General features: G+C 39.7%; 1 protein-coding gene across 1 annotated transcript; it reads right to left on the bottom strand.

The window, feature by feature from the left end:
- Positions 1–2649: 2649 nt before the first annotated feature.
- LOC147179318 (protein-glutamine gamma-glutamyltransferase 5-like) lies at positions 2650–15551 on the bottom strand. The gene is made up of 17 exons (XM_086068861.1): positions 15444–15551; positions 14420–14614; positions 13579–13815; positions 13378–13496; positions 12982–13110; positions 10952–11132; positions 10707–10842; positions 10248–10351; positions 9929–10168; positions 9821–9850; positions 9302–9346; positions 8950–8994; positions 8643–8687; positions 8114–8320; positions 7864–8024; positions 5690–5829; positions 2650–3922 (listed from the first exon to the last, which is right to left on the bottom strand). Exons 1-17 carry the CDS (start codon positions 15463–15465, stop codon positions 3769–3771), a joined length of 2190 nt encoding a protein of 729 aa, XP_085924987.1. The 5' UTR covers positions 15466–15551; the 3' UTR covers positions 2650–3768.
- Between the last annotated feature and the right edge of the window lie 17 nt (positions 15552–15568).

The raw sequence follows: 15568 nt of genomic DNA, 5'->3' as shown, positions 1-15568 counted from the left end.
TCAGACAAATTGCAAAAGGCTTCCCCATTGTTAGCGTAGGGTCTTTGCCAGTGTGAGAGAAATAGATGGATGTACAAACGGTAGGAGGCAGTTTTCTCTTGTAGCAAAACAATAGCCTTAAGTATTTATGTTCTACACATGAACAACTTGACAAAGTGTTTCAGCATGTGTTTGTGTTGTTTTTGACAGAAGGATGGAAAGATTGATGGGCAGACAGACAGGCAGGAAGGAACGAAGAGGGAGTAGTAGAGGAAGGGACTCGTCACATAGCCTTGTGGGACGCCAGTGTTTAGATTGAGGGTGAGGGAGAAGTTTGAACATGAACGGACATGACAGACGAAGTTATGGCTGAACCCTGTAATCCAAGTGGCTGTGTTGGCAAGATAGCTAATATTTTTCTTGGTCATGTGTCTTTTTTTCTCTCTGTGTGATTTAAAATGGAAGATCAAATTGAAAAAGCGCGTACAAAGAAACAAACCGGAGATACGTGCACTCATTTGACAGAAACAATGGATTATAAAACTGTGGAATAATTAGTGACTGCGACATAGCACTATACATTTGATTGTTCCACTTAAATCCCATCGGCTTATTTTCTGTGTTGTAATTTCCCCTTTGTTCTGTTCCCCATTGTGGTTTTGCAAAAGCCGTCTATTGTTTTGGAAGCATATCAGCTTTAATGGTTGTGTAGGTTATGGCAGGCAGAAAATTCTACTTTTCTTCCCTGTTGTTTTCCTTGTTGCTCATGGTAACAAAATGCATGCAGCGTGAAATGAATACCAACTGTGTGCACCTAAAAAAAAACATGTACCCGATATTGATGATGAAGTTGGAGTTGATTCAGAAGAAAGAAGCTAAGAAGCAAAAGGAGGAAGGAAGGACAGAAAGAAGCAAAGGAGGAAAAAATAAGGAAGGAAGGAAGGAAAGGAAACAAACAAAGAATGAAGGAAGGAAACAAACAAAAAAGAAAGAAAAATGAAGCAAAGGAGGAAAAATAAGGGAGGAAGGAAAGGAAACAAACAAACAAGGAATGAAGGAAGAATAGGAAAGAAACAAAGAAAGAAGGAAGGAAGGAAACAAATAAACAAACAAACAAAGAAAAAGAAAGAAAGAAAGAAAGAAAGAAACAAAGAAAAGCATTTGCCACATTAAAGAATATGTAATATTTTCAAGACCTGGTGGGAACATGTCAAAGAAATTAAAGTAAGACGTCTGAAAGTATTGTAGCTAACACTTTAAAATGACTTCACAGTGTGGTGATGTCCAACCAAAACCCCAACAAAATAAAAGCCCAATCAGGATCTTTAGAACTTTGGATTTTTAAAAAGCTCGAAGGCTTCAATCCTGGCACCTGTCAGAGGTGGAGAATTCCGGTCCAAACTGGTCCCTGCCCAATTGCACAATAAAATTTTCCTCTGGGAGGTTTTTTACTTTCTGGACCTGTGAAGGGCATTTTAATGACAACAGCCTCAACGACTGACATCATCAAATCACTTTCTTTAATGCCGCATTAATCTTTGATGATGAGAATTCACGGCTGAGTCACTCCATTGGTGATTAGTCCTTCATCGGCCCGTTTGTCCCCTTGGCTTGAAATGTCATTCCAGTCCAGTCATATTCAACCAGCGCTGCTCTAATTGACTGATTAGGTCATGCCCTCACTAGGCAAAATGGCTGATAGAATTGTTAAGCTGTGACACAGTCCCATCACAAAATGGCTGATTGCAATTTGATGTGCTCTGGAATAGCTTTGTGCAACAGCGAACTAAACGATTATCTATCCATCTATCCAGATAAATAGCTGGCTTGCAATAGCTGGGTAGATCGCTAGGTGGATAGCTAGATAGCAATTTGAGGAAGAAGGGATGAATGGATGGATTGGAGAAGGAAAGACGGATGAAGGGAAGTACAAAAGATAGAATGGAAGGAAAGATGACAGGTGGAAGGAGGAAAGATGGATGGAGGATTGGGAGCAAGGAAAGGATGGGCGGAAAGAACCATTGCTTACTCATCCATCCCGGAGGAAGAAGGGATGAATGGAAGGATGGATGAAGGAACAAAGAAATACTGTATGAACCAGGATGTTGAGTGGAAGTAAGGAGAGAGAAAGAGAATAAACCGAGGATCTAAAAGAGTGACTGAAGAGGAGTACTATGGTTCGAACCAGACAAACAGATGGTCAGTCAAAGGAGGTGAAGTGAACAAGGACAATAAAATATGGAAAGACAACTTGCCAATGACAGAGAAGCAAGAAGGGGGGGGGGGGTGAAAAAGAAGGGATGATTGACATGGATAGATGAAAAACGAGATCGTGAAAAGTGAAGAGGCAGCCAAAGACAAAGAAGTGTAATTAGCATTTGTTAAGGCAGGAAAGATGGACGTTGTGCGCGCGCGCGCGCGTTGGGCAGAGGAGGCCCCATTAATAATTTATGATGGGCTCAGCTTTGCAAAGCGTTCTCAGTGGTCGCGCTGGCTGCTTTTCCCTGACGTTTAATTTGTCTGAAAATCAGCAAGCGTGCAGTCTGATTATCGCTCGCGTCCGCCTGACACTCGGGTGACATCACAAGCTGTTCACCTCGACATCCATGCCTTTAAATCAGCCGTGCATTCATACGCAAACATTCAGAACACAATACACTGAGGAGGGCACACGTTCTCATGACTTTATTTCTTTCATCTCTTATTTGGATCAGTGAGTGAAAAGGCGGATTACACCCTGAACTGGTCACCAGTCAATCTCATTCTGGGTTTACAGTTTCTAGATTTCAAACGACAAAATCAGTTTCTCATGTGGGCCTTTTGCAAAATGAATTGCCAACCACTGCTTTGAGAAGTATGTCGGCGGTTTTACCACATTCCAAAACCATGTGGATTAATTGAAGACTCGATTGTTCATAGACGTGGATGTCTTGCCTAAAAGTCAGATGGATGGATGATTTGTACTACAAGAGAAATTGGATTAAATGTTAAAATAAGACATTTTGCAAAGTCTTGTCAAAATCTTAAGATTTCGTTGCAAACCAAAATTGATTGTTTCAACAGTCACGCAAAAAGTAAAAAATAACAATAATAATTTATTTTTGGGGTATACCTCGAGCATGTTCAGACAATGGGAAAGTTCAAATTACTGTATTTTTTATTTAAGCGAAGAAAAAAAAAACTCACGGGCCAAACATTATGGTGGGTGTTTCAATGCTTCCATCTTGTGGTTGATGGGCGCAATAGCATCTAGTCCCCTTTCCCCCCACTTTATAACCATTTGGTGTTTTTTAATGGACTTTTACATAATATAATATAATATAATATAACATATTATGTTATATAGTATAATATAATATAATATTATGTTATATAGTATAATATAATATAATATTATGTTATATAGTATAATATAATATAATATAATATAATATATCCATAACCCATACAGTTCATACCTGTTTAGGGTCGAAGCTGACTTGGGGCAAAGGACCCTTGACTACAACCTTGATTGGTGTGTAAACTGAACCCATGTTGCCGCTGTAGCTGGGTATGCTCCCCACGACACTGCACAAGGCGGCATCATTATGGAGCATTTTCTTCTCTGTAAAATTTCACATTTTCAATGCAGCTCTTATATTGACTCTCATTGGAGTGTGGAGTGAAGGTGTGCTTTACTTTGTGACCAGTCAGTGTAGTTATATATTTGACCATTTGCATTTGCATTTGCAAGTGGCCGTGAGCCAAAAACGTATACTTTCCACATGATTCAGTGACTTTTCAGAGTCTCTAGGTGGTGACTGACACTTTGTGGAAGCTTCTTGAAATGACGCTGGGGCTGCTGCTATGTGAGAACGAAGCACTCAGCAGCTTTGTGCCCGGAGTGGAGGCCATGATAGTAACCTTCTTCTCTATCGTCTCACCTAGATGCAGGACGGTCAGCCTGGAAGAGGGGGGGGGGGACGGGAAGCGACCAATATTACAATGAACAAATTTGTTATCAGCCAAGCCTGCTACTGTACATAAACAGGTTCATTTTCTATATTGCCTGTAGATCCGTAGGGCGATTTGAATTCAAATCCATATCGCTTAGAATTAAATTTTCAAATCGCAAAGGCTGCAATTTGGGGGAACGAAAAAAATGTGGGGGGGAAAACAACATTTTAGTCGTTATTTGACTGCAGGGGACACAAAAAACGTTGACCGACAGAACGGGAAGCTTGATGGCTTGCCAAGCAGCGGCACAATTTCTCTGATGAAAAAGAAAAATGAGTGAGTACGTGAGTACACGACAAACAACAACTCAAATACTTGCACATCAACTTGTTAAAGCCACAATTTTTTGAAGTTGTCATAGTGAACGCTTAAAAGATTGCAACTCAAAGAGGTAAATAAGTTAACAACTCCAATTAAAGTAGATGAATAAACAGTTTTTCATATTCTTTCATGGTTCATTTGACTTTATGTTAGTGTATGCCTTACCTGACCCAAATATTTATGCATACTAAATCTGATATCTTTTTTAATTGTAATACAGTTTAAATGACTGCTTGTGTTAGTTAAAAAAATACATGGAAAAAGAACCTTAAAAAAATAATTTCATATTAAATCACAATATTAACTCATTCACTGCCATTAACGGCTATAGACGTCAAAAATTCATTTGAACTATTTCTATTAGTTTAACATTTTTTTCCACTTTTGTTAACAAGAGTGTGAAAACCTAGAATTTTTTTATTGTACATTTGGAACAGATACAACATTTTTGATTAATTGTGAGTTAACTAGTGAAGTCATGCGATTAATTACGATTAAAAATGTTAATCGCCTGATGCCCCTAATTTTTAATAATCTTTTTTCTTTTAATCGCGTCAGGCAATTTTATTTTTTAAATTGTAATTAATTGCATAACTTCAATAGTTAACTCACAATTAATCACACATTTTATATCTGTTATAAATGTACTTTTTTAAAATTTATTTTTTATGTCTATAGCCGTCAATGGCAGTGAATGAGTTAAGGAGTGCGGGGGAGGGGGTCTTACAATTGAATTATTTTTCAAAATAGTTCAGTCCTAACATAGAGTAAGGGAAAAGCAAATAATTCAAGATGATTCTTTGGGTCATATATGGCTGTAAGTTCTCTAAACATGTGGTTAAGTATCATTTATTTTGCTTTTCTTTGACTTTTTGTGATGCCTACACATAAGTACTGATGGCAAAGTGTGACGATCACTGTACCAAAGAGCAGGAATTAGTACCACAACATTGGAAATTGGAATTCATCTTACTGCTCGATACTTGAGAGTGAGGTGAGTTGAAGCCTATCCCAGCTGACTTTTGGCGACAGAAAAGGGATAAACTGATTGGATGAGTGACTAACAACCTGTTGCAAAAACCTATGACAATAAAAAAAAAGTGGTCATATGGTGGCAAAATATACACTACTTAACGTGTTCATGTTCAATTGGGTAATAGACAGGGACTTCTCCAAACATATTAATACTTCCTGCTACACTATGTAAATCTAAGAAACCAAGTATGCCAAGAATGTTGGCACGTTTCCTTAACAGTAAAGTCACGCTTGACAGCATTCCCACCACAACATTCCTTAGATACTTTAGAGCCAAAACTATGACGATGGAATTGGATTGCATCATTTAGTCTCTCCTTCTTCTGATAGCAACTTCAAAAAGTGTGTACGGACTCACCGGGCCTCTTGTTTGCCCCGCAACAACCCGTAGCCCTCCACAGCGAGAACAGCACCATTCAGAGTTTTGTGGAGCTCGTTGGTGAATGACACAGTTGCCGTGTGCTCCTTCTTCACCCGGATGCTGTCCCCGCCTTCAACCTGCATGACAATCAGGGTGAGGAGGTTAAGGAAATAGCTGATGAGAGCTGTTATTTCATGTCACCGTAAATCAATGACGCCAGTCAGTTTAAAGTAGGTATCGTTATTTTTATTATTATTATTATTATTATTATTATTATTATTATTATTATTATTATTATTTATATATATATATATAAATAAAATAAATAAAATAAATAAAATAGGTACCGTTTCCATTGTTTGTTCGTTACCTGCCAATCAGCAGGATTGCGTAAAAAAAAACACGCAACAGATTTCTGTTGAACTCTGAGGGGTTGAACATTCAACGTTGAAGAACCTGTTCAATTTTGGCGACGATCTGTACAAAAGTGCGTCGACGCACTTTTCACCCTCTTGGAATCATGAAAGGATTTTTTATACAAACTACAAACTAATGAACACAAAAACAGCACTGCATTATTATTTTGTTAGAGGAGTTTAAATTCTTGCCAAGTCTACAGGTGCACCTCAATAGAATATTAAAATATATTATTCCTTTCAGTAGTTCAATTTAAGTGAAAAACTATATTATTATAACAGTTAATAAATGCATAGCAGTATACTTTTTAGAAGGTCAATTCCTACCTAGCAATTTCAGTGTTAACAATTAATTGCAGTTTCTTGAGAAACTGTTTTTTTTGTTATGTTATGCCACAAATAAATAAATAAATAAATAAACAAACAAAGGACCCTGGAATTTTGACTTCGGTCGGCCGGCCCACCAGTCCAGTTTTCTGTCTGTATTGTAAATGGATTAATGGGCTGCTCCCTCTAAATTGTGGGCCAGTCGCTTGGGTTAAGATGGAAGAAAATAATAATTAAGTAGCCCCACATCGGCCCTAAAAGGTACCGGCCCACCAGACATCTGCCCGTTATGCCAGATGGCCAGTCCAGCCTTGGCTGTAATGAAGCAACAAAATGATAAAAAATAATAATAATAATCGTTTTCCACAATATTCTAAATGATTGAGAAGCACCTGCATCTTTACATCATTCTTGATAAACTATAAAAATTGTTTGCTTGCTAACAAATGGACAAACATGGCACTCAATTTTTGTTCCCACTTATCTTACAAGAATTTATCATTTGAGCCATTATTGAATATACTGTACAGTCCCTGAGACTTTTTTTTTTATCCCGTTCAAAGTGATGAGGTTTGAGTCAGAATTTACAGTACAGGTGCCTCCTGATTAGAATATTGTGGAAAACTTAATTAATTTCAGTCATTCCAATTCAAATAACAAAATGCATATATAACGTAGACTTAGAGTCAAATATTTCACAATGTTGTTTTGTCATAATTCGGATGATTATATAGCTTTCAGACAAACAATCAAAATTCGCCAGTTCAGGGGGAAAAAAATTATTTTAAATACATGTATATGAAATGGGCCTGATGTGGCCTCCAGAGGGAAAAAAAAACCATTTGAATAAATAATAATCAATCAACACAGCATATTTTTATGCAATATTCTAAGAAGCAACTGTATATTGCTCAATCGGAATAGGATGAAAAGTACTATATTAAACAGCCCGTATTTAAACAGTTTACTATTTCAAGGACAGCTTCTCAATCAAAAACAAATGTTTGGTGTGTTTTACAAGGAAGCTGCTCGGACATCCGGAATGTTTTGTTGTGTACAGAGAGCTTTGTCAGTGTTTGACGACCAATGGAAGAGAGCGAAGGGAATATCAACAAGCGTGTTTTAAGGTTTTAAGTGATGAAAATGCAAAAATGTTCCTTTTTAAATCTCATCCGTGGCTGCAGGACATATTGCGTCAACACTTTTCAGTTTCTTCTACGATTCATCCGATTATCATTGGCAAGCATGAAATGTGAGAGTTGTCATTTTGATTGACATTTCTTTGTTGTTTGTAAATTAGCAGCGTGACGCAAAACAATACACAAACAATTTTCCCGAGAACTTTACTGTACGAACCCCATTGCATTGCATTTTGACCCGGATCTACCGGCAAACTTTTAGTAAATGTGTACTATGTAATTTGTGTACCTGTATGTTTATTTTGGGTGAGCTGAGGTTGAATTCCTGTATAGCTAGGACCCTCTCTTTGGTCTTTAAGTCTTCGATGACCACCGCCACTTTCATAATGTCATCACCTGCCAGGAACGGCTCGTATTTAGAGGGATGGATGGAATGGTGGCGTGTCAAATCTGCACAGAGACGCAAAACAAATCCAAATGTGCAAACAATTGTTCTGATGTCGGCTTGAATCAATCAGTGCGGCATCGGGACAGCTCACCTTCAAATGGCTGAATGCACACATCTTGGTGACCCTCCCAGAAGCTTTTTCCTGGACTGCAGTTGAATTCCTTCAGTTGAGCGTTCAGGTGCTCCCTCAGGAGGCGTGTGCTGTTTGTTGGGTTTGTGACCGTCACTGTTAGGTTGATGCTCATGCCCACAGTGGGCTCTCCAGCTACGGTCAAGGTTACATCCAAGCTGGACGCGTCTGGACAGGAATAAAGACCGTAAATATGAAACTTCCATTTTTCGGGTCACATTTGTATGTATGTTGTAAGAAATCGATAGCGATCGGTCATCTAGCTACACACAGAGTTAAAGTGTACAGTGCCATAGAAATGGAACTCCTATCTGGCTGGCGTCGTTACATTGCAAGCAGAAGCTAGCATGTAGCCGAAAGCTGTTAAGTTTTTGTGCTCGATATTCACCATGGCAAATGGCTTCTTCTTTTTTTCTTTTTTTTACAACATTGAAAACACGTTTTTATTGTGACATTCTTCAGTAAGACGCCATTAACTGCACTATCTTACCTTCTTCAGCTGGACCAGGCACATCACAACGTGCTAAACGACACACTGGAGAACAATAAGCGTGAATTACATGGTGAAACAGCAACAAAATAGATGAGTAATATTCCGTTTTGTAAGAGGGAACATGAACAAAAACTGACATCAAATTGTGTATACTGATTGTAGAACAATTGTGGGCAAGCCAAGAGACCTCTGTTGTGTTGCGTTAGCGTGTATGCTAATCATATTGCTCTTCCTGAAGAATGAATAAACGATTTTGATTGGTCAGATGTAGGTCAGTGAGAGTGCATTCAATGCAGGATATTACCTTCCATTGATGAACGAGACGTGGCTGAACGTGAGGAACGACATACTATATACATAAAGAGAAGAGTGTTCAATTACACAGTGAAGCAACAAAAACACGAGAAATGTTCAGTTCAGAGAGCATGTTCATTTAAAATAAAAATATATATACAAATATTGACACCAAAATGTGTATGTAAAACAATGGTGGGAAGCCTGTTGCTTTGTGTTAGTGCTAGCGTGAATTCTTAAATTGCTGTCACCAATTTCCCTCAAATTAAATCGATGTGTTTGTTATCTTTATCATCATTGCACAGTGTATGACAAAATCGGTGTATTTTGGATTCTGACATTGGTCAGTGAGAACGTATTACCTTCTTCAGGAGGAAAAGGCACTCCAGAACGTGAGGCGAGACGTACTGTACACAGCAATAAGAATGCTCGATTACAGAGTGAAACGGCAACAAAACTGATGAGAAATGTTCAGTTCAGGGAACATGTTCAAACAGGATAACGGCAAAGTCCTAATAAGAATGAAATGCCAATAAAGCTTTCAAATACATTGTAAGTTAAGGATAGAATTGAAAATTTAACTTGCGTGCCAATGTAGCGCAATAGAAGGTTTAATAGGTAAAATTTTTTTACATTCTTTTAAATAATTGATCATATTTTTATAAGAATGACTAACAATCACAGTAGGTAATAAGATAAACATAATCTTTGAGAACAGAGCCCGAACAAGGAATTGTACGCTCGATTTCAAGTTTCAGCCTCATCACTTGATCTGACCCTCTTTTTTACTTCCAGGACATTCTTAACTAACTGTTCCTTTAAGAAAACCCTTACTCCTTTCCATTTCTTTACAAAAGGTAGAGATGTTGACAGCCACTGACCTGCGTCTCCCACTCGGTGTGTTTGGTCCTCTGCAAATAACGGAAAAACAATTAGCTAGCATGCTAATTTTAAACTATAATCTGCTCGCTCATAGAACATCTCCTTACTTTTCTTTCTCTTATAAGAATCGGTCAGATCCTCTGGCACATCTGAGCTGATGCTCTTGGTGAAGATCAAGCGTCCCACCCACTTGGTATCCACCTTCTTTCCCACCACCTTACCAGACCGCACTATCATGCGTACGATGTCCGCATCGACAGAGGCATAAACGAAGGCGGTGTCATAAGGGGTGTCGAGGCAACGCCTCTGGATTGCCACCACTGGACAAGGGCCACAGCGGTATATTCCTGTCGCGGGAACATTTTTAAGATATTCCATCGGTAAATTGTATCGGTTAAGTGGTACGATGTCACGTTATCTCGACACCTGCACTCTTTTCTTGCGGGGTGGGGTCCACAACCTGCCAGCCATTAAATCCGGCACCAATGTCCGACCTCCTCATCCAGCACTCCACCCACACGTGGAAGTTCCTTTATGTGCAAGTATACCGAGTTTTAAGGCATACAAGAAACACATGGTTGGAATAATATAGTACAGATCTATATCCGGGGAGGGTGCTCCACAGGGAAACTGCTTGGGCCCACTTATTTTCATTCTGTGTATAGCATGGGTGCCCAAAATACAGCCCTTGATTTTGGGGTACTTGCAGCCTGACATGCATACGGATATAACATTTGCATGGCCCAGGGTGGTGGATAGACAGCATGACCCGTAACCCCCCCCCCCCCCCCCCCCACACACACACACACACACACACACACACTCTAACGAGTGCTTATGTGTGGTTCAGTTTGCATTACATTTTCAAGATTAAGAGATACCAACCAAATGCTGTCTTTTGACAATCCCAGCTTTTCCCCGGTGCTCGAATAAAACTCTTCAGTGATTAGGTTTCCATCACCATCGTGGGCTGCGTTAAACACTGTCACCACCCTGGAGGGAATCCCTAGCACTCGCATCACTGGACCCAAAAAACAAAAAAACGGGACCAAAGTTTAAAATATTAGCTTATTGCATGAATAAGAAGCACCGACAAAAGAAAATATGAATACATATTATTACAATAACACCTGTGCAGAGGACTGATGCAAAGACCCAACACTGTCCATAACGCACAGGGTTGCCTTTGGATGCCATCCAGCGGTGAAGGATGTCCGCACTGCCACTCCACTCTGTTGGCTTGACACCATCTTTGTAGTTTCCCTTCCATTTCCCCTCCACAAGACCCATGTCATCATCACTGGCGTTCACCTTGCAGGAAAAATAGACAGATTGCAGATCTATTTGGTAATATAAGAGAAAAGCAACTACAAAATGGTGATTTTCAACAAAAGCTTTTAGAGAGAGAAATTGGAAAAGAGGGAATTGAACCTGCTGCCTGCGCCAAAGTTAGGCACGTGAACGCACCTTCGCACTCCATTTTATATAGCGAATCCTCGATCCTCGCCCACATTACATGGTGTAAGCAAAACAACAACAACTTGCAATTTCACGTCACACTTGGTACCAATCAGTGTTCATTTCGGTGAATTCTGTAGCTGGCATTTGCAGCCGACAACGACTTATTTATTGACTGCAGCCTGCAGGTCACCAACAGAAAAGGAAATACGTCATCAAACTGTAGAAGACAGGTAAATCTGCTGGATCAGCTGATGCTCTAAAGGCAAATAACCCAGTTAGTCTGGAAATATACTTCACATTTTTCCAAAACATCCAGAAGGGAGAAAACATCCCAATACAGTGGATGGAGGGATCTTATAAAGCAACCAAACAAGTGTGACCTAAGTCAACGTGGGAAATACTAAAGAACCACACTGTTCTCTAAACCATGGAAAACGTTTAAGCAGTAAAATCCAGCCGTTTTTATCCATTTCAGTGGGCGGCCATTTTGCCACTTGCTGTCGACTGATGATGACATTGATGTGGCTCAGGTCTCAGGTAACAACCAATCACAGCTCAGCTTCAGAATAAAGGTGAGCTGTGATTGGTCGTTGCCTGAGCCCTGAGCAACATTGATGTCATCTTCAGTGGACACAAGTGGGAAAATGGCCGCCCACTGAGATGAATAAAAACGGCTGGATTTTGCTTCGTAGCTCACAAATGTATTATTAATCGGAATGTCATGTTTAGACGTGAGAGCACATATAGCACATTATTGTCAACAAATGTTCAAGGTTGACTTCCACTTTAACTCATTCACTGCCATAAATTCATAAAAAAAAAAAGGATTATTAAAAATTAGGGGTGACAGGCAATTATTATTTTTAATTGCAATTAATCGTGTGACTTCACTAGTTCTCTCACGATTAATCGCTTATTTGATATCTGTTCTAAATGTCCAATGAAAAAAATGTCTAGGTTTTCATACTCTTGTTAACAAAAGTGGAAAAAAATGTTAATCTAATAGAAATTGTTCAAATGAATTTTTGACGTTTATAGCCGTCAATGGCAGTGAATGAATAAAAAATAAAATAAAAGATTATTAAAAATTTGGGGCGTCAGGTGATTACAATTTAAATCGTAATTAATCGCATGACTTCACTAGTTAACTCATGATTAATCACAAATGTCATCATTCTCGTGTTAACAAAAGAGGGGAAAAAAAGTGAAACTAACGGAAAATAGTTTAAATGAATTTTTTGACGTTTTTAGCCGTCAACGGCAGTGAACGAGTTAATAGCATCTTCCTAAACAAATTGAAAGATGCAGTGAACTCACTACTCCATAGCTTGCAGGCTAGATTTAGGACGTATGGATCAGATAGTAACGCTATGCATACTTATAGAACAATCACTTGGAGCTCCTCATTTTACAACAATTTCGTTGACTATGCGAAGGCTTTCAATGGCATTGATAGGCCCGCACATTGAGACATGATGAGACATACATAGCAGATATGCAACAAATGCAAACCATGTGACGGTGGAAGTGTAGCACTAGAACAGCAATTCCAACAAGATAATAACAAGAAGTACGTTTATCTTTGTGTGACAACTCATCTGTCAGTATTATTCACGACGCCTGTTGTGATGCGCGCAGTTTCGTGTGAACATGAGGGAATTCTTGTGCGCATGTTTTGCCGGTGATTTTTGCGTCTCACCATAGCACAGATGATCCTGCTCAGGTAGGCCGGGTCTGCACGTAGAACGTAGTCTTTGTGACTGTTACCGAGGTGCTGTGGGCTGACCTGCAGCAGCTGAAGACATGCCTCAAGCACTCCAGGCTCATACTGTGCACACATAAACACTGATTACGTTGAATATCTATCTCAGAATGTCTTTATCGGGGTGACAAACGATTTTATTGTGAGCCACATTTTAGTTATGGTTGCACTCAGGAGGCCGATTTTACTAAGTGCCTCTGTATTTGATCTTTATCAATGTTATGGTGAGTTTTTAACTGGGGGGAAAAAAGAGAAACATTATGCAAAGCTTTTGCAGGGATTGCTGGCCTACGGGCATTCAGGTGCCACCTGCTGGCTACATCATACATATACCTGACCGAACGACCAGGGCCGTTGGCTAAAGTTGACGTCTGTGCCCATGTAGATCACGCCATAATCACTCTTGACATACTCTTGTCGTTGGACGTCCAGTGGCATGTACACCGGATCCTCTTAAAGGAAAGGAACGCATGCTCATTCCGCTGCATTGTGGGCACAAACACAAGATGGCCGAGTCCCAGTTCACAGACTCACCCTTGAGCCAAGGGTTGCAGAGCAGCACAAACGTTCCCGCGACGTAGCTGCTTTGCCCGTGTGCGCCCACTATGTGGACCAAGAGTTGGTAGCGCGCCACGGAAGATAGCACAGGGGCACAGACGTGAATGGTGACGACACGGTGACCTATGTCGCCTGGGTAGATTCGTGCTGACCAGCTATGCGGATCGGACCACTTGTCAGAGAAGTGGACCAGCATCTTTGCTGACATTTTACCTGTAAATAAGGAAAAATACCTTTTGTCCTGTGTTGATGCTAACTACGCGGTCTCAGACACGCCATGGGGGGGGGGGGGGGGGGGTTTGGGGGGGAAACTGTGGTCACAATATACTAATTTATGGCCATGAAATAAAATACTAATATGTGTGTTTAATATAAGCACCATGATGGCATCTTGGTGCTGAAGTGATTTGAGGAGCTTCATTTACACAAATTTTGCCGCCATCTTGTGGCATCTACACACAACTACAATACAGTATAGATCTTTTCAGTGGGCCGTTAATTAGTCTGCAACTATCTTCTGTGACTAGTTGGGGCTCAGAATATTGAGGTTTTTTTTGAGTCATTTCCTGTATGTGTCTGTCTGACTTCATGTTCCTGCATTATGAGTCAATGGAAACGTATACGCCAAGATGCTAATGAAGCTAGCTAGCTAGATTGCTATCCATCTATCTATTAAATGAATCACAAACTCTTTGTCGTTAGCGGTGACTATTACATTGCCCTTTAAACAAGAATCAGAAGTTTAAAAAAAAAAGAAGAACATCAGACAGTACAGTAAATGTTATGCACAAATGTTTTTGGGCGTGTACAAAATCACCTAGCAAAACCTGGAGGGCCAAACGCTCTGCTTTTGGGTTCCACATCCATCCGCAAAACAGCAGAGTAACTTTGAATGGCTTCCCTCGTCGGACCACCAGGTGTTTGTCGCTGAGTCCCTGGGTCTCGTGGGAAATGTGATTCTCTTGGATTTCAAAGTTGACCAATTTCAGGCGCCTCTGGCCTCTGGTTGGGCCTGAAATTAAGTCGGTTGTTAACTGTTATTAAGATACTGTTAAAATGCAATGTTACTTTAATAAAGTGCAGTTACTTAAATAGATGGCTCGTGCCACCTGGAGTCATGATTGACAGCGGCCTCAAATGTAGAGCTACCTGTCCTGATTGAACATTTTAGAGATCAAAATTTTACCTAATACACAAACTGACATCGGAAAATTTTAAATAGATGTCAATAAATGAAAAATAATCAAGAAGACTGAAATTACCTGCACATAAAAATCAATCAATCAATCCGTTTAAAAAGGTAAGCCCTGAAGTGTTGGACAAAAAATCTTGGTTTTTCCAACAATATTTTCATTTTTCAACTAACAAAATACATGGACTTGATTTTGCATCATATTATAATTTTAAAAAATCAATCTGTAATTGAATCCTTATGTTGAGGGTTTAACATTTGGGTTTCATAACTATTTTAATGTTATGTAAAAAATACTGACTAAGTAACTGACTGAAGACGTGTCTTTCGTTTTTATACAAACTGGCTTAACGTTCAATTTACATCGATAGCACTACAGTCAATCAGCCATTTATTGCCTGGTGAATGTGTAAAATAATAATACGCGTCGCGTTCACACCCACTTGTTTAAAGGAAAGAATATCTGCGTTATATCGTCTCTCTGACGATAGAAAACGTTCGCCCGCAAATGGCAGAATAAAAACGTGAAATTGTGTTTCATGAGAGTGCATAAAGGCTCAGCAAAAGACCCAAAATGTATTCTTTTCTTTTGGGGAATATCTTAGAAAAAGGAATGGTGTGAGTGGCTTGTGGTGTGGAGCTCGCTCACCTGTCTGTGGCGTGGCCGCCATTGTGTGACTGACAGCCGCATCAAGCAACAGCGTCGAGGAGTGATAAGAAGACTCCGCCCACCTGCTGATAACAATCTCATTTTTCCTCCTTTCTTATGAGCAC

Source organism: Leptonotus elevatus, chromosome 2 (genome assembly GCF_054856555.1).
Source record: "Leptonotus elevatus isolate MCC_2025b chromosome 2, RoL_Lele_1.0, whole genome shotgun sequence".
NCBI lineage: Eukaryota > Metazoa > Chordata > Actinopteri > Syngnathiformes > Syngnathidae > Leptonotus > Leptonotus elevatus.
Note: the sequence above shows the minus strand (reverse complement) of the source record. Positions and strands in the feature narration are given on the sequence as shown.